Source organism: Brassica oleracea, chromosome C4 (assembly GCF_000695525.1).
Source record: "Brassica oleracea var. oleracea cultivar TO1000 chromosome C4, BOL, whole genome shotgun sequence".
Classification (NCBI taxonomy): domain Eukaryota; kingdom Viridiplantae; phylum Streptophyta; class Magnoliopsida; order Brassicales; family Brassicaceae; genus Brassica; species Brassica oleracea.
In genome coordinates, this window is record NC_027751.1 from 44,272,494 (window position 1) to 44,296,609 (window position 24,116).

The 24,116-nt window shown below is 39.5% G+C and overlaps 3 protein-coding genes and 1 pseudogene across 3 annotated transcripts; 2 read left to right on the plus strand and 2 right to left on the minus strand.

The window, feature by feature from the left end:
• Window positions 1-4,176: 4,176 nt before the first annotated feature.
• Window positions 4,177-5,896, plus strand: LOC106340580 (transcription factor FER-LIKE IRON DEFICIENCY-INDUCED TRANSCRIPTION FACTOR-like). Its single transcript, XM_013779431.1, has 4 exons — window positions 4,177-4,691; window positions 4,949-5,146; window positions 5,300-5,476; window positions 5,579-5,896. Exons 1-4 carry the CDS (start codon window positions 4,218-4,220, stop codon window positions 5,678-5,680), a joined length of 951 nt encoding a protein of 316 aa, XP_013634885.1. The 5' UTR covers window positions 4,177-4,217; the 3' UTR covers window positions 5,681-5,896.
• Window positions 5,897-6,787: 891 nt separating this feature from the next.
• Window positions 6,788-9,604, minus strand: LOC106338987 (cation/H(+) antiporter 8-like). Its single transcript, XM_013777835.1, has 4 exons — window positions 9,227-9,604; window positions 8,129-9,130; window positions 7,362-8,027; window positions 6,788-7,271 (listed from the first exon to the last, which is right to left on the minus strand). Exons 1-4 carry the CDS (start codon window positions 9,602-9,604, stop codon window positions 6,795-6,797), a joined length of 2,523 nt encoding a protein of 840 aa, XP_013633289.1. The 3' UTR covers window positions 6,788-6,794.
• A 3,885-nt stretch (window positions 9,605-13,489) lies between these two features.
• On the minus strand, window positions 13,490-15,524 carry LOC106338988 (annotated as a pseudogene).
• Window positions 15,525-17,830: 2,306 nt separating this feature from the next.
• LOC106338989 lies at window positions 17,831-19,877 on the plus strand. The gene is made up of 3 exons (XM_013777836.1): window positions 17,831-18,580; window positions 18,755-19,711; window positions 19,794-19,877. Exons 1-3 carry the CDS (start codon window positions 17,831-17,833, stop codon window positions 19,875-19,877), a joined length of 1,791 nt encoding a protein of 596 aa, XP_013633290.1.
• Window positions 19,878-24,116: the final 4,239 nt, after the last annotated feature.

The window sequence follows — 24,116 nt, forward strand, 5'->3', positions numbered from 1 at the left end:
GGAATAGGGTTAAAATCGAAACGGTTTATAAGGTTGAATGAAAATGACAAGCTCATAAATACGATCCTAGTTTATGGCATAAAAAACAATTTTCTCTTTTATTTTTGTTAATAAAGAACTTTGACACCTAAATGAATCACTGGAACATTGGTTGACCAACATTATTGTTATTCTTATAGTATATATGTGATGAATATCATATACCTTAATAAGTTCATAATTATATATTGACCTTATTTTAGTCTCCTCTGTCTCATTATTATGAATAAAAATGCATTGAGCATGCTTCTTCATGAAATAAATTAAAATTTAGTTGGGGAACTTGTCTGAAAATGAGTTGAAATATGAAAATACTATTACAATTACATAGATTTCGAAACTGATTCAATTTTTAAATATATATATTTTTTATTTTGAGAAAACAACTTAGAGCAAATATGATAGAAATATCTACAAAAGTCGCTTAATTTAAATGAAAAAGAGATGAAATAAAGTTGAAATAGAGAGATCTATCATACTAAATATAGATATGAGAGATTTTTCAAAGAATTTAAGAGAACCAGGCCAGTTTTCAAAAAAAAAAATTGAGAGAATCACCTACAATTTGTTATATTCTCATTGGTTGAAAGAAATTTACAGAAATAAATAAAAATAAATAATTTAAAAGATAATTTATTTAATTTTTGAAAAACTTGTGTGGATATCTGCCAAATACTATTACAATCTATTCTTTTTGGTCAACTGGATGTTAAAAAAAATACATGTTCTAGAAAAAAAATTGTATCAGAAACATGTATATTTTTATTTTTTTCAATGCATTTTTTATCAATTAATAATGAAAAATTGTGAACTTCAAGAATATTAATTGAATTTCTTGAAGTCTTATTGGTTTAGAAATATAGAAATATAAAGTTACAAAAAACTATGCATTAATAACTAAGTTTTACTCTCTCCGTTTCTAAAAGATGTATGTTTTGGAAAAAAAATTTGTTTCAAAAAGATACATCTTTTACCTTTTCAATGTATGATTTTATGAAAAATTGTAAGTTTTAAAAAAATTAATGGTGTTTATTGAATTTCTATTGGCTAAAAATTATGAAAAATTGTTATTCACAAAAAACAATGCATATTTAATGAATTTTCTTAATATATGTGAAAAGTCTAGAATATACATCTTTTAAAAACAGAGAGAGTAATATGGTTTTTTAATAAGTGTGAAAATCCTAGAACATTCATCTTTAAAAAACAGAGGGAGTATATATTAGCATCAAAGAGTGAGAACGACAACGATTGCTGTGAGCCTAATACAGGACAATAAGCTGCTTAATAAACAGACCAATACCCTGGTCGTATACCAAAACCCAAAAGCCTCATAGAGTAACCAAAACCCAAAAATGACAAGGTGAATCTATCTTTATAAATACCCAAGCCATTTATTAGAATTTATCTGTAATTTTTTAACCAAAAAATGAAAACTATATGGTATGTATAATTTGTTTTATCTGAAGTCAGTAGACACTAAGAGCACCATTATCCTGATCTTTTAAGAGGGTCTCTTACATTTATTAGGATTAAAAAAAAATGAAAAATATCGATAAACCTAAAAGACGTCTCTTAATCAGGGACAGGAAGAGACGTCTCTTGTGATTCCTCTTCCTCCCTCTTCACCTTCTCCAGAACTTCATCTCACTCTCATCTCTATCTCTCTCCCGACTTGTGAATTTGGTTTCGAATCCAAGTCTCCTCTGTCGCCCAGAGTTTGGATTGGGCTCAGCAAGACGGGGACGAAAGCGGAGACGTGAGCGCATCGGTCTACCGTCGCCGGTACACTGAATCGTCCTAAGCGGTATGGAGACATGGCGAACCGTAGAGTCTCGAGCCGTACCCGTAAGGTTGCTACGAAGATGGTGGCAGCTCTTACAAGCACCGACAATCGAACCCAGGTGTGTTGTCTGATTTCGAAATCACTTTTTGATTTTTTTTTTCCTTGGCAATGAGACTTCATTTGTGTTTGGTTGATTCTAGGCTGCTGTAGCTAGGCTGGAAGCTTTAGAGAACAACAATGGAGCCCTAGAGGTGGTTGATTTGAACGACGATGAAGAAATCAAAGATCCTTTGTGTGCCTTTTGAAGAGGTTTTGGTACAGATTGTATCGATTTGGAGAATTTCACTTGACGTTTCAATTAGAAGACGACGGCCCAAGTGCCGAGAAGCCGACGGCTGTATCTGAAGATCAGACGGTCGCCGAGGAGACATACACGGGTAATTGCATGCTATCTCCGGTTGATTCTGGGGAATGGAAGGTAAGAGCTATTCTGTATCGGTCTTAATTGCACGCTAATTGTACTTGTTTGATTAGCCCCGTTAATTATGCATTGGTTTAAGGTCTTGTGTGTTCTGTGCATTGCAATTTATACTCTTTTCCCTTTGCTTCCTTTCCAATAATGGCTGTATGATGTGTCCCGCTCTCTCTTTTATAGGGGAATTGCTCCTGAACAAACATTTGCTTTCCAATATTGGTATGTTATCTACTCTCACAATGAACAAACATTTGCTTTCTTTCACTTGTTAATACAACTCATTAGTCTATTAAAGCTTCCTTTGATCTCTATTCTGGTTCAAGTTCTGCAGCTACAACATACCTAACCCGCTGAGCAAGACGTCTCCTCCTATATACCCCCACCAAGCGCACAATCAGGATCATTGAAAGCATAAGAGACACTAATTGAGCAATTGGAGTTCAGTTGCCTTATTTTTGGGGGGGAAGGTACCTGAGCAGTGTGGTAGCGGGCTGCTTGTGTGAAGAGACTTCGAGCTTGTCTTCTCCACTTGGTACGTTCTTTTATGTTCCTTTAGAAACTTGTATGCTTTTGTAAGTACTAGTATTCACATGTCTTATAAACTTGTATAAATGAAACTAGTATTACTTAAGAAAAAGTTTAAGTTTAATAAGAAAATTCAAAAATTTGGTATTTAATTAATTTTTTTTTTAAAAACCCTTAAATAAGAGACTTGCAATGGAGCAAGTAAATTTTCGGATCTTTTCATCCGGTCTCTTAATTCACTTTTACAATTAAAACATATTAAAAAAAAAAATAAGAAACCCATTTAGAGTTTCTAGGATAATGGTGCTCTAACACTGGCACCACCTCCTTTAATACGGTGATCTTTTAATATAAAAATCCTTGCGAATACTTTATTTCTGTGTCGTATAATAATTATGTGGTAAACCAATACAATAAGTTATTAAGTAACTGATGACAACGAATGGATAAACTTCCTTTCTGATTCCTTTCACACAGGCCACAGCCATATGAAAATATTAAAACACTACTACTTGTCACGTATAATACTTGTTTTCATGTGGTTAGATCCCCGATTACCAACTAAACCGCCTATATATATTTAAATATTTGTTTTTTTCTGTTTTAATTGGATTGTGCTCCAATTAGAAGCTCAATATATGTTGACAAAAAGAAAAGAAGCTCAATATATATTATTTTCTCTTGTCTATTGTCCACCATTATAAGTTCTAATTTTTTTATTTTGACATTGAAAGGCTATTTAAAAGTCAATGAATATATAACTTAAACTTGTTATCGAATATCTCAAACATTTGTCATAACAAGTGCATACAGCCTAGCTTTGCTTACAGACTTATAATATTTAGACACGTCCATAATAAAAAAGAAGAGAATTTCATTTAATTTTATATTTGTTTTGGTTTCCACTTTCGTTTTAGTTTTAGAACTACTTACTCACTCTTTATTACGAGAAAAAAATATCTACCTACTGATTGAACAACGTTCTTTTCTTCTTGTTTTGTTTTGTTTCAGAATTCGACTTCCATTTCATAGTCAGAAATATAACTGTCATGCAACACGACAAACCAATCATTTGAGACAATTTAGCAAGATTATATATAATTTGATCGTCATGCATGACATTATCAACTCGCTAACGAACCAAACTTAATTAAAATAAAACTAACAAGTTTGTTAAAAGAAAACAATTATCAAGTACCAACCTAGCTAAAGTATATTTCCTTGTTAATACAGAAAATTGTCGTACAGTGATTTAAAAAGCACAAGGAAACAAAAAAGTCACTGTAGGCTGTACTAGCTAGTGTATATATAAACGAGTTCGTTGTCAGAAACTTCGAAGTCTTCCCTTCCTTTTCGGTTTGACAAAAAATCTAAGAAACAGACGAAAAGACGATGGACGGAAGAGTCAACGCTCTTTCAAACCTAAACGACCTAGAAGTATACAACTTCTTGGTCGATCCAAACTTCGATCAGTTCATTAATTTCATCAGAGGAGATGATCAAGCCATCGAAAACCCACCTCTCGATTTCGATCTTGGTGGTCGTCCTTTACAAAACAACTCATGTTTCATCGACCAAAACCAGTTTGTCCCAACACCTGTCGTTGACCTGTTCAACGAACTGCCTGACCTTGGTTCCAATGTCACCGAGTCGTTCCATAGCTTCGAGGGCGAGAGTGTCAAACCTGGCGGTGACGATGACGACTACAACGACGGAGACGATTCTTCGGCCACGACAACGAATAATGATGGAAGCCGTAAAACGAAGACGGATCGGTCGAGGACTTTGATCTCCGAGAGAAGGAGGAGAAGTCGTATGAAGGATAAGCTCTACGCATTGAGATCTCTTGTTCCCAACATTACTAAGGTAAAATGGAATCGACTGAATCTGTTTTCAGAACACAAATATGAGTTATGAACATGGCCGGTCCTATGCATAATCAAGTGAAACATTGCCTTAGAGGTCCAAAATTTTTTGAAGAAAATTACATAGATATATGATTCCAATTTTTTTTTTTGTTTAATTGAAATATTTACTAAATCGCCTCAAACTCCTAAAAATATCAGAGCCGGCCTAGACTTATGAAACTGATTAGTATTTATTTTTTATTTTTTTGGCATTAGATGGATAAAGCATCCATTGTGGGAGATGCCGTGTTGTATGTTCAAGAATTGCAATCACAAGCCAAGAAACTCAAAGCCGATATCGCAGGCCTTGAAGCTTCTTTAAACTCTACTGGAGGGTACCAAGAACCTGCACCAGACGCTCGCAAGACTCAAACTTTTCAGAGTATTAAGTCTCCTTCCAAGAATATCATTGAGGTATAAAACCCAAGTTTCTAAAAATATCAAAAGCTTATTTACAAAGTGGCATAGCAATATATTTCAAGAACAAAAGTAGGAAAATTATTTACCAAGAGATTTTTCTGCTGATTTTTCGCCAGTTTTATGTTAAATTTATATTTTATGTGCTAGATGGATGTTATTCAAGTGGAAGAGAAAGGATTCTATGTGAGGTTGGTGTGTAATAAAGGAGTAGGTGTTGCTCCATCACTCTACAAGTCTTTGGAGTCTCTTAGAAGCTTCCAAGTGCAAAACTCCAACCTAAGTTCTCCTTCTCCTGACAGATACCTTTTAACATATGCTTTAGATGTAAACCAGCCTGTCTCTTTCTACCTTCTTTTTTTTTCTGGTTTCTGCAAGTCCCAGACATACGTTTACTAATTACCAAGTTTGCTTGTTTGCTGGTTACAGGGGACATGTTTCGAACAGAGCTTGAACTTGCCTAACCTGAAGCTGTGGATCACTGGATCACTTCTAAACCAAGGCTTTGAATTCCTCAAACCATTCACTTGATTTTGTCAGAGTGTAATGCGATGTTCCAATCTAATTCAACCTCCGTTATGCATCCATTGGTTGTCTTGCTTTCTGTATGTTTTATAACTACCAGGGATCTAAAGTTAATTCTATATGGGATGACATCTTGTTATAGATCTCATTCAGCGAAGAAATGTTTAGTTAAAATGGACGTACTTTTTACATTTTTGTTTATAGACTCAAGTTTTTTGTTCACTGCATTACTGCCTTGTGATTTCTTGAAGATTGGCTATTCGTAACAGTAACACTGATATCACATCTTGAGTGAATATCATGTTCTCTGTTTGGTTAGTAAAGAATAAAGGTTTCTTAACACAGATAAAGCAGTTTACGACTCTATGAACCTAACTTATGTTGAAACACTCTGACCTCCTTCCTAAACTATGATAAATGGCGTTTTTATCAGATTTTAGGCATAAATTATGGTCTCTTTTGGTGGTCAAAGCTTGCATTTAGATTCTATTAGGAGTGCATTTGCCCAATTTGCATATACAGGTAGCCATGGAGTGAAATTAGAAAGGTTGGGGCAAAAGTGGAGAGAAATGTGTAACAAATAAAAGTCTTGGGGTCAAAGTCGAAAGGGAATAAACTGCAGGGACCAAACTATGGTCGTTGTCGTTCAGGTCAATTAGTAGTCGAACCTTTAAACTTTTATTAGTTTAATTCTCCTCTTTGAGGCGAGAGTTATTTTGGATCGTTTCTAGTGATTTACTTCACTAGTTTTCTAACTTAGATCCATTGTACTTTTACGCAGTGAAACCCTTTCTAATCCTTCATTCAATTCCAATCAAACATTTGTCTGGTTTGATCATCTTGGCGACCTCATATGCTTATAGATCAATTCTTGTTTTGGTTTAAGTCATAAATTCTTACGTATCTAAAATTTTGTTTACCTAAGACATTCAATCTAAAACAAGGAGGGTGTGCATGTGTCTCACCGAATTAAAAAGAAAAAAATGCAAAATGTCATAATCGGCATGTAACAATGAATAAACCAAATGATAAGTACTCGTATATGATTTTTGGTATTTTCAAACTTTATTGTAAATGTTACAAAAGAGAGATATGGAACAAAGTAGTGCGCTTTTTCTAATTATTGGCTGACCGTTCGTTGTTGTTGAACTACTAACACGGATGTTTTGCTCGGGAAATCCGGGGAGGCCAGGAAATCACCAATGACTCCAAGCTCCTCAAACTCACACCAATTCTCTATCCCTCTGGTCGCCTCGTGGTTCTCACCGCATGTCCTTCCAACAATGAAAAGGTCGTAATCAAATGCCATGGAACGTAGAAGCATTGACGTATCTGCTCCATCTATTATCTCTTGTTCCAAGTAAATTGTGAGAACTTCCTCTTTTGGCGTTCCTGGTTGATCATTTGGTTCATTGCTTCGCATACACTCTCTTAGTTCCACGGTGTCGAGCATTTGGTCCCATCCTGTCGTTTCTTTGCTCTTTCCAGATGCTACAAGGCGTAGAACGGTAAGTGTCACGTTCTCTTGACGAGCCATTCTCTTCGCGAAGGCCAATGCTTCCCTGTCGTCTTTTCCTCCCACGAATATAACACAAACCTGCCCATAGAAAAATCACAATGGATGAGATTAATATTTTTTCTTTTATTGTATTTAGTTTGAATACAAAATTTGATAAAATGTATTTACCTTGAGGTTTTCTTGGAACTCTTGTTTTTTCTTAACGAGATGTCGTTCGATAAGGATGCCGACAGAACAAGGAGCTTGTTTCAAGACGTTAAAGTTTAGAAACCGGATCATTTCACTATCGGAGACGATGGATGTTCGGTCGAGAGACCAGGTACGGTGGAAAGGGAGAATGATAAGCGTGACAGCTTTATCGAGAGCTAGCCAACAAATATCATCTTGCATGTGGTTCGCGTTTGCGATGCATGTGAATGTGTCAATGGAAATGGAACTGCACACGTAACGGTGGAAATGTTCGAAAGAGAGGATGACGTTTTCCGAATATTTTTTCCCCGACCCGACCCCAAGTTTCTGGACTTTGTGTGAGATCAAAGTGGGAACGTCTTGACCTTGTAACTCGACGAGGTGAAGTACGTAGCAAGTAAGAGGGCTCTCCTCGGATTGATAAGAAGCTTCTAGAAGGTTGATCATGGAAGATATGTGGTCTGGTCTATGGATGCATACTAGAGTCTTGAGCTCTCCAGAGTTTTTCATAATTGCTAAGTTTCTCTTTTGGTAGCACAAGAATTGCTTCGAGGGGTCGTAGATAAATCCGATCGCTATTGGTATGATCAACGAGTTGAGGACGATGGACAAGACTAGGATCGAGAAGGTATCTCTAGTCAAAATCTGTATCAAACCAATTATAAGAAAATGAATATTTTGTTTTGAAGAACATATACAAAAAAAGGTTGATCAAGAAATGGAAATTAAAAAGATGAGAGACCAACCTTGGAGGAGTAAGAGAATAGGTAGAAACTTAGTTCGATGATACCCTTATGGGACATGATAAGGGAAAAAACGACAGAGTCTCTCAGTGGCATTTTATAGAGGTAAGGTATGATCATTGAGACAGAGAACTTCAACAAGGAGATGAGTACGATGAGAGATGCAACCGCGAATTTAGTGTGGTCGGTTAAACAATCTTTCCAAGCGCTGATATCAGTCCTGAGCATACTGGATGTAAGGAAGAGAGGCAATATAAGACCAAAGTTGAAGCTCTCTAGACGTTCAACCAGTTCAGAACCAATAGGAGGTCCATTGGGGATGGCGAGACCAAGCAAGAAGGCTCCAAGTGCAGGAAACTGGTCAAGATCGTACCAATACATACACGCTAAACAAACCATGATGATAATCCCGTAGATGTACTTGTCGTCGATGGGTCTCCCTTCACGTTTTCTTTTTATTATCTTAAACATGATGGGCCTCACAACAGCAAAACAAATGGCGAGATAGAAACCAATTTCTATAAGTAAACCAAAGCTAGCAAACGTTGGGCTAGAAATAGGGACCAGCATCACCACGTAGAAGAGTCCGATCATATCTGAGACTAATGCTGCGGATAAAGCCACCCGACCAAGAGCTGAGTGGTTCATGTCGAGGTCTCTCAAGAGCCTTGCGATTCCCGAAAAAGACGTGAGGCTCTCCATTAGCAACAATGGACCATACGGTGTGGCTAGGAGCGTTCGTTTCTCAACTGGTTTTAACATGTAAATCACGAGACCAACTATTATAGGGAAAGTAACCGCTGCCACTCCAGTTACTCTTGCCTTTGATTCAGCCTTGAGGATTCTCTTGAAGTTCATTTTAACACCCTTGAGGAACCAAAATATCATGAAACCAAATAATCCAAGGCATCCCGGAATATCTATTTTATTTTTAGGGAACAATAACTCTTGAATAATCGACTTATCGCCCGAAACAGTAAGTAGAACGTTCAAGACTAACCCCGCCTTCAACACAAACAAAATAAATTGTATTGTCAGGACTGTTTTCAAGAGCAGATAATTATTAATTTTTACAAAATAATGAGGAGAAGTAGAACTCACAAGCATCATAGAGGTGAACTTGGGAATCTTAAGTCCCATTTTCCTGAACAAGATGTTGAAGAATTGCCAAAGGAAGAACACAAACAATATGACAATCTCTAGATTCGGAAGACGATATTGCCAAACGCGAAGACCCTCACCTTTATAAATGATTTTCTCCCAAACACCATCAGAAGACAACTTGGCAGGATGCTCCTCGCATATATATCCATCACTTTTTCTTACAGCTTCACCATACCAAGCCATATCATATATCCAATTTACATCATCCCCCAAAGCATGCTCCCCCACGCCTTCCTGTCCGCCTGGCGGCGGAATTCTATCTCCCCTAAAATCCACCTCCGGCTGCCCGAGAATTGGACCCGTCGTATTTCCCATTACTTCCATGAATTTAAAATCTTATGAGAGATATGTTACAAGGAAAAAAATTGGGGAATACGATGAAGAAATGTTGGATTCCTTTAGAAATTGAAAAGACAAACCATATGTACACAAGGAGGACATACCGATGTATATTCTGTTAATAGGTCCTGCTGTTTTGGAAACACAGTTTGGACATTTATAGATATATATAGTTTTCGACGTTTTTATGAGCTATTTCTCCACTCTATAAATAGTATATCAAGTTAAACCATAAGAGATTGACGACTGTCATTCAGTTGTACTGTCTTTCTAGTTTCTTTCAGCGATTCATGTGTCTGGCTGTTGACTTGCAATGCATTATTTATAACGGTTCAACTATGTACTATTTTTTGGACGTGCTTTGGGTACTGGTTTGGTACTCCACAAAACACGTAGAAAAATAGTACATAGTTTTCAATTTTCCCTTAAATTCTTTCATGTGAAGCTCTCAGATGTAAACCAAAGACTTTGATTTGAATACAATTTAACATCATTGGATAAAGTTTATGAAGTAAAATGAATTAGGTTCAGTTGACTAAAACACGGTCAAAGATAACATGCCGACTTAAACGAAAAGTGATAGGATATCGCTATATATATAAAAAAAAAATCGTAAATACATAGAAGCAGGTCAGTCTGGTAGGAACCTAGGATCCAGTATTGGTCCAAATAGTTTTTAAAACGTTTTAAAAAAAAAAAATTAGGGTCCTAATTTCTAAGGAAAATTAGTGATTTTTTTTTTTAGCAAAAAAAAAAAAAATTAGCGATTTTTATTTTTATTTTTTGAACAACCTTGAAATTAAAGTTGGGCCCTGTCGTTTTGCATTGTGGACATATCCTCAAAACTGGGCCTATATAGGAGTCGCACATGAACTAGATTTTACATAACTTAATTGTTTTTATCGAGCTTATTTTGGTGTACAAGTTTTTAAACATTCGCAGGAAATTGCAGGGACTCAGACCAGCTGCAACGCAGTGCATCGCAGGATATTAGCTATTTCTTAGCGCTAATCCTTATGCATTAAGAATAAAATAATAATTAAACTTGACGTTACGCTAAGGTTGAATCTTTAATGAAAGATTTATTTGCGGTTGATTCTTGATGCGGTGGCAACGTCTGAGATGTGTTTTGTGAGGGGAAAAATACTCGGTCATTTTCGCGACTCGAGCAAAAAAAAACCTTTTCACCTCTTCCGGCGAAACAAAAGGCGATTCTGCGATCCGCTTTGTTCAAGGTAAATCGAACCATTTTAGTTCTTTATTTTTGCATTTGGAGTTGATGCATGTTGATTCATCAGTGTTTATAGATTCGATTGTGGGGATCAAATAGAGTTTGAGTTTAAAATCGAATTGGGGATTAAAATCAAATTAGGGTTTTCGTCTGGTCTTACTATTTTCTTCTTTTCTTTTCGCTTCTTTGTTTATGGATTCGATTGTGGGGATCAAATAGATTTTGGGTTTAAAATCGAATTGGGGATTAAAATCGAATTAGGATTTTCGTCTGGTCTTACTATTTTCTTCTTTTCTATTTTCCAACTCCAGTCCTCAACTGGTTGGGACAAGCCCACGAGAACTTGGGCAATGCAAGAAAAGATGGGCTAGGATCAACGAGGGAGTTTGCAAGTTTGCTGGCTGTTACGACATGGCACTGAGGGAGCAGAGAAGCGGGCAAAATGAGAACGATGTGATGAAGTCTGCCTTGGATATCTTTGCCAATGACCAGGGATCGAAGTTCAACTTCGAACATGCGTGGAGGGAGCTTCGGCATGATGTGAAATGGTGCTCTACCTATCTGGAGAAGGACAAGCGCAAACCAGCGGATTCCCAAGGCGACGGTGAAGGGGCAGTGCCAGAGCCAGAGCCAGAAGAGCGACCAATAGGGGTTAAGGCTGCGAAGGTTGGTAGCAAGAGAAAGAAAACTGGAAAAGAGGAAGAGTTGGCAAAGCTAGAAAATTTGTTGGAGCTAAAAAAAAAAATCTCTCAGCAAAGTTTGCTAGAGAGTTTGCTTACAAAGCCCGAGCCTCTCTCTGAGATGGAATCAGCTCTCAAAAACAAACTTATGTCTGAATTGTTGTAGGGTTTGTTAGCTCTAACCTTAGTTTCAGATGTTTGCATTATACTAGTTTCAACTGTTTGCATTAGACATAAGTGTAGTTGTCATTTCACAACTAAAACATGTCTATTTACCTTGCTTACACACGTGATTTTCTTCTGTTTCAGGTGAAGTACAAGACCATGTGCTTGTTGAAGACAGAAGCTGGTATTTCCGCCTCATTTATTCAGACGCCGTTTCCGCATGAACAATGAAGTATTCATGCATATTGTCGACACCCTCTCAGCAAATGTTCCATTCTTTCAACAAAGAAGCGATGCAGTCGGAAGGTTAGGTCTATCAACACTATAAAAGTGTACGGCAGCTATTCGTATGCTTGCTTACGGCTCTGCGGCTGATGCCGTTGACGAATATCTACGACTTGGTGAAAGCACATCAGTTTCATGTTTAACCAATTTCACAGAAGGCGTAATACAATTATTTGGAGATGAGTATCTACGAAGACCCACTCCAGAGGATCTTCAACGACAACTCGATATTGGAGAGGTACGCGGCTTTCCGGGGATGATAAGAAGCATCGATTGTATGAATTGGGAGTGGAAGAATTGCCCAACCGCTTGGAAGGGACAGTACACACGTGGATCAGGTAAGCCGACAATTGTCTTGGAGGCGCTGTAGTTTCACAAGATCTTTGGATATGGTACGCTTTTTTTGGTCCTCCAGGTACCTTAAACGATATTAACGTCCTTGATCGGTCACAAGTTTTTGATGACATTTGGTCGAGCTCCAAGGGTAACGTACATGGTCAACGGACACCAGTATGATTTGGCTTACTACCTCACGGACGGTATATATCCAAAATGGTCAACATTTATCCAATCTATCACACTCCCTCAAGGTTCTAAAGCAGCGTTATTTGCTAAGGTTCAAGAAGCAACCCGAAAATATGTGGAGCGTGCTTTTGGTGTATTGCAAGCTCGATTTGCGATAGTGAAAAACCCAGCTCTATCATTGGACAAGGAAAAAATAGGGAAGATTATGAGAGCATGTATCATACTACACAATATGATAGTCGAAAATGAACGAGGTGGATACACTCTGTACGATACATCGGAATTTGAAGAAGGAGAGTCGAGCAGAAGTTCACATGTAGAGTATATTAACAACATGCTTTCACATTTCGGTAATATGCTTGGTCTACGGAATCAGGTTCGAGATAGGCGTACACACGAAGCATTGAAAAATAATTTAATCGAAAATATTTGGAACAAGTTTGGTAATGATGAAGATGTATAATTATTGTATGTTTGCTTTTAATCATTGAATAAATAAAAATTTTAAATTTAAATGTTTTACAAATTTAATAATTTTAAATTCTTAAGGATTCCATATTGAGTAACACCATTGGATATACATTTTATAGTCAGATCCTTAACTATTCAAAAAGCAAAAAAATATATATTATATTCCTAAGGACTCCAATGGTGGGTAACACCATTGGAGTTGCTCTCAGAACCCCATATCTTGGTGTATAAAATTTTAAACTTTAACCAGTAGACTACGGTGCTTTTACGATTTGAATACGTTTTGATAGACATTTTAAAGTGTTTTTTTTGGTAAAAGATATTAAAGTGTTTGACAGAGTTTTTTTGTAAAGTTATCTATGAACTCATTATAAATCTTATCAAATACGAATACACTCCTCTGAAATTCTGAATGTAAAACATTTTGAAACACCCCTTAAGATCGAAATAACTACAAAAAACACTTGTAATGGATTTATATTAACATATCTCACACCACGTATATCAGTGATTATTGGCTATGGTTCGTTGTTGTTGAACTACTAAGACTGATGTTTTGCTCGGGAAATCGGGTGAGGCCTAGAAATCACCAATGACTCCAAGCTCATCAAATTCACACCAACTCTCTGTCCCTCTAGTGGCAGCGTGGTTCTCACCGCAGGTTCTGCCTACTATGAAAAGGTCGTAATCAGATGCCATAGAGCGTAGAAGCATTGATGTTGCCGCTCCATCTACAATCTTCTCTTCCAAGTAAATTGTGGAAATTTCTTCTTCCGGGTTTCCTGGATCGTTGCTTAGTATCAACTCTCTTAGTTCCCCTGTGTCCAGCATTTGATACCATCCTTTGCTCTTTCCGGCTGCTACAAGGCATAGAACCGTTAACGTTACGTTCTCTTGACGTGCCATTCGCCTTGCAAAGGCCAATGCTTCCATATAGTCTTTTCCTCCCACAAATATCACACAAACCTTAAGGTTTTGTTGAGATTCTTGCGTCTTGTTAACAATGTGACGTTCGATAAGGATACCGACGGAGCAAGGAGCTTGTTTCAAGACGTTGAAATTGGCAAACCGGATCATTTCACTGTCGGACACGATGGATGTTCGGTCGAGAGACCAAGTCCGGTGGAAAGGAAGAATGATAAGCGTGACAGCTTTATAGAGAGCTAGCCAACAAATATCATCTTGCATGTGGGTCGATTTTGCCTTGCATGTGAACGCGTCTATGGAAATGGAACTGGACACGTAACGGTTGAAATGTTCGAAAGAAAGGATGACGTTTTCCGAATATTCTTCTGTTCCCGTCCCGACTCCGAGTTTCTGGACTTTGTGTGAGATCAAAGTGGGAACATCTTGACCTTGTAACTCGACGAGGTGAAGGACGTAGCAAGTAAGAAGGCTCTCCTCGGATTGATAAGAAGCTTCTAGAAGGTTGATCATGGATGAAATGTGGTCTGGTCTATGGATGCACACAAGAGTCTTTAGCAGCTCCATTTATCTTCGTACTTACTAAACTTCTCTTTTGGTAGCACATGAACTGCTTTGATGGGTCATAGAGAAATCTGATTGCCACTGTTAGGAACAACGAGTTTAGGAGAATGGATAAAACTAGGATCGAGAAGGTATCTCTGTCCAAAAACTGTAACAAAAAGTTAAAAAATTATTTTTTTCTTGCAAGAAAATAAATATAATGATGAAGAAGTCGAAAGATGAGAGAACTAACGTAGAGGCCAAAAGAGAAAACATAGAAACTTATTTCTACTATCCCTTTATGGGACATGATAAGGGAAAGAACGATGGACTCTTTCAACGGCATTTTAAAGAGGAGAGGTAGGACCATTGAGACAGAAACCTTCAAGAAGAAGATGAGCAAGACGAGGGACACAACTGCGAGTTTCTCGTCATTGCTGATATTGAATGTTAAGATGTCTTTCCAAACACTGAGATCAGTCCTGATCATACAAGCTGTCATGAAGAGAGGCAATATAATACCAAAATTGAAGCTCTCTAATCGGTCGACCAAGGCAGAACCAATAGGAGGTCCATTAGGAATGGCAATACCGAGAAAAAAAGCACCAAGTGCTGGAAACTGACCCATAGCGTTCCAATATATACACGTTAAACAAACCAAGACGAGAAACCAATAGATGTATTTGTCATTGATAGGCATCCCTTCTCGTTTCCGTTTGATTATTATAAATAGTATTGGCCTCACAACAGCAAAGACAATGAGGATGAAGAAGAGCATCTGTACAAGTAGAGCCACGCCTAGAACCCATGATGGAAAACTCAGAGGAACCATTACCAAGAAGAGCAATAGTCCAACCATATTAGAGATTGCAGCTGCGGATAAAGCGACCTTGCCAACAGAGGAGTTGTTCATGCCAAGATCAATCAAGAGTCTTGCGATTTCCGAGAAGGGCGTGAGGCTCTCCATTAGCAACATTGTATTATACTCTGTGGGGCTGAGCTGTTTACTCTCAGCTGATTTAGATTTGTAAATATATAAGCCAACCGTTATAGGCAGAGTGGCAGACAATATATGTTAGTGAACAATACTTAATATAATCTAAAAACATAAACATCAAGAATAAAAAGTACGTAAGAACACAAAAAGGATATCCATTTATAACATGATTCATCAAATCACGTCAACAAAAATAAAAGTGTAGATTTCACATAATTATTATTATTCATCAAAATCAATATTAGAAAAATTAATAAGAAAATAAATGATTAATATATAACCATATTAATACATAATATCACATTATAAATTTAGTAAAATTATACAATGTAATTTGAGTTTGATACAAATTTGTGAGAAACCTTGTTAAAAAGTTGGGTTCCTTTTGAGAGTTCAAAAAACTTCACCTAGGTAAACACATGGACAGTTATATATGAATTAAACAGGTTATGCCGTTTTAAAAACGCGGTTTGGACATATATAGAAATATATAGTTTTAGAGGTTTTTAAGTTGTTACTCCATTCTATCAATAGTATATTAAGTTGTACCGTACAAGACGTCGACTACAGACAGCTACCAGAAATTTTAATATAGTGATTGCATGATGAGAAAATTACGCTCTAAGGCAGTTTACAAGTTTCTAATAACATTTGAGTCACTTTCAGCTACTGGAGCAGTTTTTTCTAACAAGCTCTCTTTTTTCCTCTTGTCTCTAACTAATTTAGACCGTCCGTAACTACTAGTCAGAAAAACCCAACAAGTAGAAGGGCGGGGACTGCTCACCACCGCACATCTCCCTCACCATCTGACGGCCCATAATGTTACTGCCATATATGACAAGACAGATATCTGTCAAAATTTTCAACCTTTAGATTAACAATTTTACTTTTTATTTGTGCGTTCCAGATTTTACCAAGTTCCCAACATCTTCATCTTCTTCGTTTTCTTTATATTTTTCTTTATTCAGGAAGAACAGTCACCACAATCAGCACTTTTGTATCTATTTGGCCACAAACATCAACGTCTAAACTCGTGGTTAGTTTTATAAATTTTAATTAACGAATTAATCCATGTTAACGGGTAGATTAAGTAATTTTTTACTCTTGCAGGGTCCACCATGTCGACTCACTGCATGGTAATACCTGGTGCCTAGTCTTCCGACGACGGTTGTTGGAACTTCGCCATCGATAAGGACAAGATGTTTACTCTTGCAGGGTCCACCATGTCGACTCACTGCATGGTAATACCTGGCGCCTGGTCTTCCGGCGACGGTGGTTGGAACTTCGCCATCGATAAGGACAAGCTGTCCAGGATTGTCCCTGTAAGCGCTGGGATGACATTGTCAGAGTTAGAATCCAACGTTACGAAGGAGTTCTTTACTTCTACGGAGACCGCGTCTCTCCCTGTATTGAGTTACTGGCCTCCTAACACGAAAGAGCTTGTCACCGGAATAACAACACCGCCAGTTATTATGACAAACGACGATTCTCTTCGATTTTTCTTTCTCCACCTGGATGCTCACCTGGGAATGAATTTGTTTGTCACCTTCCAAGCCAAACCCGTCACCCAGCCAGCTAGTCAAGTGGATGAGAATCCCTTACCCTTTACCACACCAAATCAACCTATAAAACACGACCTCAACCAGTTTCGACCCCCTTCTACAGCCTCATCCAAAATCCCTTCATTCTCCCTTTTTGGAGATGATGACCTCCTACACGATTTCCCACCCCGGCATCCTGTTGATGCCAGTAACTCCATACATTCTCCTACTACCTTCCCCTTTTCCCCAAAAGTCCCCAAAATAAACCAATTTTCCCTTCATGAAGAAACTCTTTCTTGCGGAGATGAGATGCTTGATCAAATGTTCAAGGAGGACCCCGACAACATCCCTGACAGTTGGGTACTTGATGACGACGAGGAGACTGCCTCAGAAAGCTCCCAACCTCAAGACACTGATGGAGTCCCGCCTGCTGGATATGACATGATTTTTGGGATCCTTTGTTAGAGGAACACCTTGGCGGGTCTGATGCAGTTGAGGTTATGGCTGGGATAAAAGTTCCAAAAACAGCCCCCTGCCAACGCCTTCCGTCATCCACTGTACTACTGGAAACGGCAATGCCTTCGATCATACAGTCCGTTTATCGGGCGAAGATCCAACTGACTGGAAGAAAGATCTTGATTTTCTCGGTGTACATCAGAGGGAACGTACGGGTGGACAATCATCCTGTACATCGACGGATACTCCACAACACGACTCGTCCATGCGTACACCTAATCCGATGTACCATGGTTGTACAGCCCAGGCCCCCCCCCCACTCCCCCAGTTCGCGAGACGCGGCCACTATCTGAGATTAGCGACGACGAATTCGACGTACCCCCTATGTTTGATGATATCGCATACCAGGCTGATGATGTCCCTGACCTCAATTTCGACGACCCTGACGGCGAACCAACAGTGGGGAAGCTATATGCGTCCAAGCAAGACTGTCAAATTGCATGTGCTATCTACGCAATAAAGGAACGTTTTCACTTTAGGCAAACCCGCACCACAAGGCATTCATTTGTTCTTACCTGCCATGATACTCACTTTGATTGGAGGATCTTAGCACAAGAAGTCACCAATTGTGGTTACTACACTATTAAAAAGGCTAACCTTGTACACATCTGCCCCTTCGACACTTGTGACCTTTACAAAAGAAGAGCCACCTCAAAAGTCATCGCTCATGTTTACCGTTCCCGATATGGTGAACCAACCCTTGGTCCCAAATCAGCCCAGCTGCAACAGATGGTCTTGGAAGATCTTCGAGTCTCTTCTGCCTCATACATGAAATGCCACAGGGCAAAGGGAAAAGCCATCGAAGCCACCACGGGCAACGCTGAGGATTCCTATCTGGAGCTCGCCTCATACTTTGAGAGGCTGAAAGCCACTAACCCAGGTACCGTAACTGCCATCGAGACAGAATTAGATGATTTCGGCCAGACTCGTTTTCTTTATGCCTTCCTCTCTTTTGGAGCGTCCATTCGGGGTTTCCGTCGTGTACGCCCTGTACTCATTGTCGACGGCACACATCTATCCGGAAAATACAAGGGGGTCTTACTCACGGCCAGCAGGCAAGATGCCAACTTCCAGGTATCCCCTTCTGCTTTCTGTATCGGAAAAATTACCATGGCTTCGAGGCCGTGTACAAGTTATATCCCTTATGTACATGTGTACCCTATTTCTGTACTTGTACACGATATATTTATCCGAAGCCACACTAAAACGTGTACATTTATTAACACCTTATTTTCAACACGTTTCCAGGTTTTTCCTTTGGCTTTCGCCGTCGTTGATGGGGAGACTGACGAATCATGGCACTGGTTCCTAGCCAAAGTCGAAAGGATTATTGCGGATTCCAACGCTCTCACTATCATATCAGATCGTAACAACTCCCTCCTCAAAGCTAAGCAGATCGTATTCCCAAAGGCACCCCACGGGGCCTGCATTGTTCACATCATGCGGAATGTTGTCTCACGATTCAAAAACAAGTGTCTGGCAAAAATGGTGTGCGCAGCAGCTTTCTCTTACAGACGTAAAGATTTCAATGACAACTTCGGCAAAATTAGACAAGCTAGTGCATCGTGCGCAAAATACCTCGAAGACATTGGGACTGCTAAATGGAGCAGAACATATTTCCCAGGGGACCGATACAACCTCCTCACTAGCAACGTCGCCGAACAACTCAATAATGCACTGTCCAAGTCGAGGGCTTCACCTGTTGTTGAGTTGTTCATGTTCATCCAAAGGATGTTGACTCGTTGGTTTTCAGCTAGGAGAACCAAATCAGCCAAACACAGGGGGGCTGTAACACCGGAGGTTGAGGATGTAATGCAGACACACATTAGGCTAACCAAAGGCAGCAAAATCTCAAATATTACTAGTTGGAGCTATCAAGTCAAAGGTGTTTTTGGTCACACCAACACTGTTTCTCTCGATAACAAAGTTTGCACATGCCAAGTATTCCAACACCTCAAAATCCCTTGCGGACATGATCTGTTGGCCGCTGATTCCATCGGTTATCCACATTCCCAACTTTTTGGAGACTGCTACAAAACCCAAACATGGAAAGAAACATATGCCGGCGTCATTTACCCCGAGGATCTTCTAGGGGATCACCCTCTGCCTCCAGCTATTGAACGTCTCTCCCTACAGCCTCCCAAGACCCGTCGCCCCTCTGGCCATCCTAAGGACAAACGCATCTCTTCCACAGGAGAAATACAGGTTACCAAACTCATACATTTTTCTTTTCATCGTTTCAACACCACACCCCACTGATTTGAAGTTCGTAATCTCATCTCCTCAGGTTCCAAAGAAAACCAAACTCAACAGGTGTGGTCGGTGTGGTGTCTCTGGCCACAACAGGACCAATTGCAAAGTCCCCATATAACCGGGGTGAATTCTATATCCACAAGGTCCCGCTTTTGGATAGCGCCTTCACCTTTCATCAGCTCACTTCTCAGTTGTTTTTGGATTTTTTGGTTTTGTTGCATGTCTAAGCAATTATGAACATGTATGAGTTGTTTTGAAGACGCTTTTACTATTTGGTCTCCACCCCAAGAGATTTCTACAATAATAATTTCGGCATTAAATTTAACTACACGTTTGGGTGTACACATGTACACGTCCATACATGCTTACACGTACAAATACATTTCAGTACACGTTTACAAGTATTAGAGGATTTCTACAAACGGTTCCTCCCCTGACTCCACCTAACCTAACTCGCACAAATACATCCTCCGCCTCTACCTAACACACACGTTGCACAGTTCAATACATCGTCCACATGTACTCTTCCGAGAGTCAGTTCATACATTAATTTTACGTTAACTACACGTTTACAATTTCTAGTGTTAACACTAACGTCAAACGGTTCCTCCTACGCAACCACATACAGGAGTGCATGTGTACATTCACACTACGACGCCCACATGTACGAACATTTATGTGTCTAAACATCAACGAACATCAACGAAATTTTTTAGATTTGGGTGCATGTCTAAACATCAACGAACATTTATGTGTCTAAACACCCCCAACAGATTGCTACAATGCATTTTGCGGCATAAATTTTGACCCTAACTCGGATGTACACATGTACATGTCCATTGTTCCTAACTCGTATGTACACATGTACACCTCACACTACGATGTCCACATGTACGAACATTTATGTGTCTAAACATCAACGAACATCAACGAAATTTTTTAGATTTGGGTGCATGTCTAAACATCAACGAACATTTATGTGTCTAAACACCCCCAACAGATTGCTACAATGCATTTTGCGGCATAAATTTTGACCCTAACTCGGATGTACACATGTACATGTCTATTGTTCCTAACTCGTATGTACACCTGTACACCTCAGTCGTTTCTAACTCGCACAAATACATCCTCCGCCTCTACCTAACACACACGTTGCACAGTTCAATACATCGTCCACATGTACTCTTCCGAGAGTCAGTTCATACATTAATTTTACGTTAACTACACGTTTACAATTTCTAGTGTTAACACTAACGTCAAACGGTTCCTCCTACGCATCCACATACAGGAGGGCATGTGTACATGCGTGCATACGCCAGGTGTACATCGCATACCATAGGTGTACATTTGTGCACTCGTTTTTTATACAGCCCCAAATGTACATTCTTTAACATACAGACTTACTAAATCAAAATGTATACCAACTTCCTTGCGTTCGACAAACAAAAATGCAACAATAACTACATAAATCAGATTCTGTTTCCTAAACGTCCAATCATAGCCGATAATACAAATAACAGGCTGACATAACATGTTTTGCCATTCTGCAATCACACAGAGAGCCGATAATAAAATGAAACATCCTGACAACACCACACGGGCCCTAACCAAAAACAACCTCCAACCCTTCCTGCAATGTCAAAACAAAATAAAACCCTCCCTCTGCAATCATCACAAGTACAAAGGCACTACCCAGTCTTTATAAATCTCCATCGCATACTGTTTCCGGAATATGTCCACCAGGTCATCAGTAAGCCCAGCCATCGTTGGATCCTCATTGCCCGTCGCGTGCATTTCCAAGAACTTAATTGAGTCATTGCCAGTCGCGTGCATTTCCAGGAATTTAATGGCCAAAGGCCCACAGTCCCCGCTACGCCGGTTTTCATACAAACCAACTACCCTCTCAACATGGAACGGCACAAGCGCATGTTCTCCAACCCCTTGCGGTGGACACACTTTCTTCGCAAGGTAAGGCAGGATTCCCGCCACAGGTTCCATCATCAAAGCTACTTCGTCCTCAGTCTTCAAATGGGGGTTCGGATCTAATACCAATATATCCCACGTCGCCAGTCGTATGCAAAGGCCCACCCAATGATCCCCTCCCCAAATCATTGGGGCGTAAAGCGTGTCCACGTCAACACCCCACTTCTTCCCCTCTCTTGTAAGGAACTTTGTTAGCCTGGCATCAGTTGCTATGCGGGTTTTGCGTCTCGCCGCTTTGAAAGACCTCTCCTTCACTTGCAAGTGTGCTGAAAACCATGGCGCAACCAACATCGCCCTGTTTCGTCTTAAGGCCTCCCCATGCAATCACCCAACGTAATCCCCAGCACATCCATATGCTAATCAAAGCAAACATTATTTACAACCATCAAACCCAACAAACAGAGTTAATACTACCACTAAACACATAGTCCACGGAAAAATACATACCGTGCTACTAACCCATTTGCAAGGCGTAGCCAGATTTATGAAAAACTCGTTGTCCAGATCATACCCACCCGCATTTGTATGCATCCTGCAAGAAACGCACCAGTACCAATTAAAATATATATTCAACACTTTAGGGTTGTCTGTATATGTAACAACAAATTAAAATATATATTCAACGCTTACACTTTTAGATCGGCAACCAGCACTCGTTCGAAGTAGGCGTAGTCACAATCTTCAGCAGTTGGGACAATGTCCGGTGTAATGTACTGATCCTTTGCCAGCAACACTGCCGCCATTTCACCTTCTTGTTGAACTGGCTCATGCCTTGCAGTCCGCCCCCCATCAGATGTATCACTAACGTCCAGAATAGTCGTGTTTGGACCCACCCCTGTTATCTCCGCATCCTCAGAATAACCCACCTGCTTTCACCCACAAGAAAAGAGATTCATTCACCCCCACGTGTACTCATAAAGGTACTATAACAGGTACGTGGACGCAAAACTCAACCTGGCTATCGCTTTCATCGTTCTCGTTTTCAACCTTTTCTTCAGCTTTGCCCTCCTGCTCATGGGCAACAATAAAAACCATTAACCCATAACGTACACGTGGACCACTAAATTAACTTCCCTATAGCATGCACAACTACCTTCTCTATAGCATGCACAACCACCTTATTAGGCTCAACCTGCCCACACACTGCCCCAACATTCTCAAGAACATCCTAAACACCAAAAACATCAAAACACTTTTAATACGAACTAACCCTCTACCACCCCCCAAAAAATTTCTAAATATGTCACCCAGACAACCGAGTAAATAAACCCGTACGACCTATACCTGTCTCTCCCTTTCAATAACGTCACCACCTTGAGCACCCTCGGCCTCCTGGATACACAAAAAGCATCAACCTTTTTCAGCTATAGAGCCCACGCTCGCAGATTACAGTGTTCCAAAATCAATTAGGCACAAAAATGGTACCTCAGCTATGCCTGCCTCATCCACACTCAGGTGCTCACCCTTTTCTCCAGCTCTCTCGGACTTGTCCACCTACCGGCAAAACACATAAACACTCACTACACAGTGCATGTGTACACTATAGTATGTACACATCAAGGATATAGTACATGTGTACAAAATCAATTATATGTAACATGTGTACACTACAGCCATGTGTACACATCAATTACATCTGTATAAACAACCCAACGCAACTTTAAAATATACGAAACAAGCTAAAAATACCTTCTCCTCTGTCTCGGTGTCCACCTTTTTAACCTGACCCAGCCCAGCCACCGTCACATGGTCCTCAAGCAAAACCTGAACAAGATCGACATCATATCCGTTAGTACAGCGAAGCACCAACTACATGCTTTTGCTATTGTACACGTGTACATAAGCACAACTAGTCCAGCTGTACATATAAATTATTAAGTACAGTCGTACACACAAATGATATGTCAGTGGTGTACATACAACAAACGGAATACTACCTTATCCTCTGTCTCTATCACCACCTCAGCCCCACAAGGTGGCTCCATTCCCTCAGCTCCATCGTGGTTCTCCTCCTGCACACAGAAACAAACAAAAAAGTTACCATCCAGACCACGTGTACATACACCTCTGTACATGCACCTCACTACACACAAATTATATATTAGAGGAGTACACTCAATAAACGGAAAAATACCTTATCCTCTGTCTCTATCACCACCTCAGCCCCACAAGGTGGCTCCATTCCCTCAGCTCCATCGTGGTTCTCCTCCTGCACACAGAAACAAACAAAAAAGTTACCATCCAGACCACGTGTACATACACCTCTATACATGCACCTCACAACACACAAATTATATATTAGAGTACACTCAATAAACGGAAAAATACCTTATCCTCTGTCTCTATCACCACCTCAGCCCCACAAGGTGGCTCC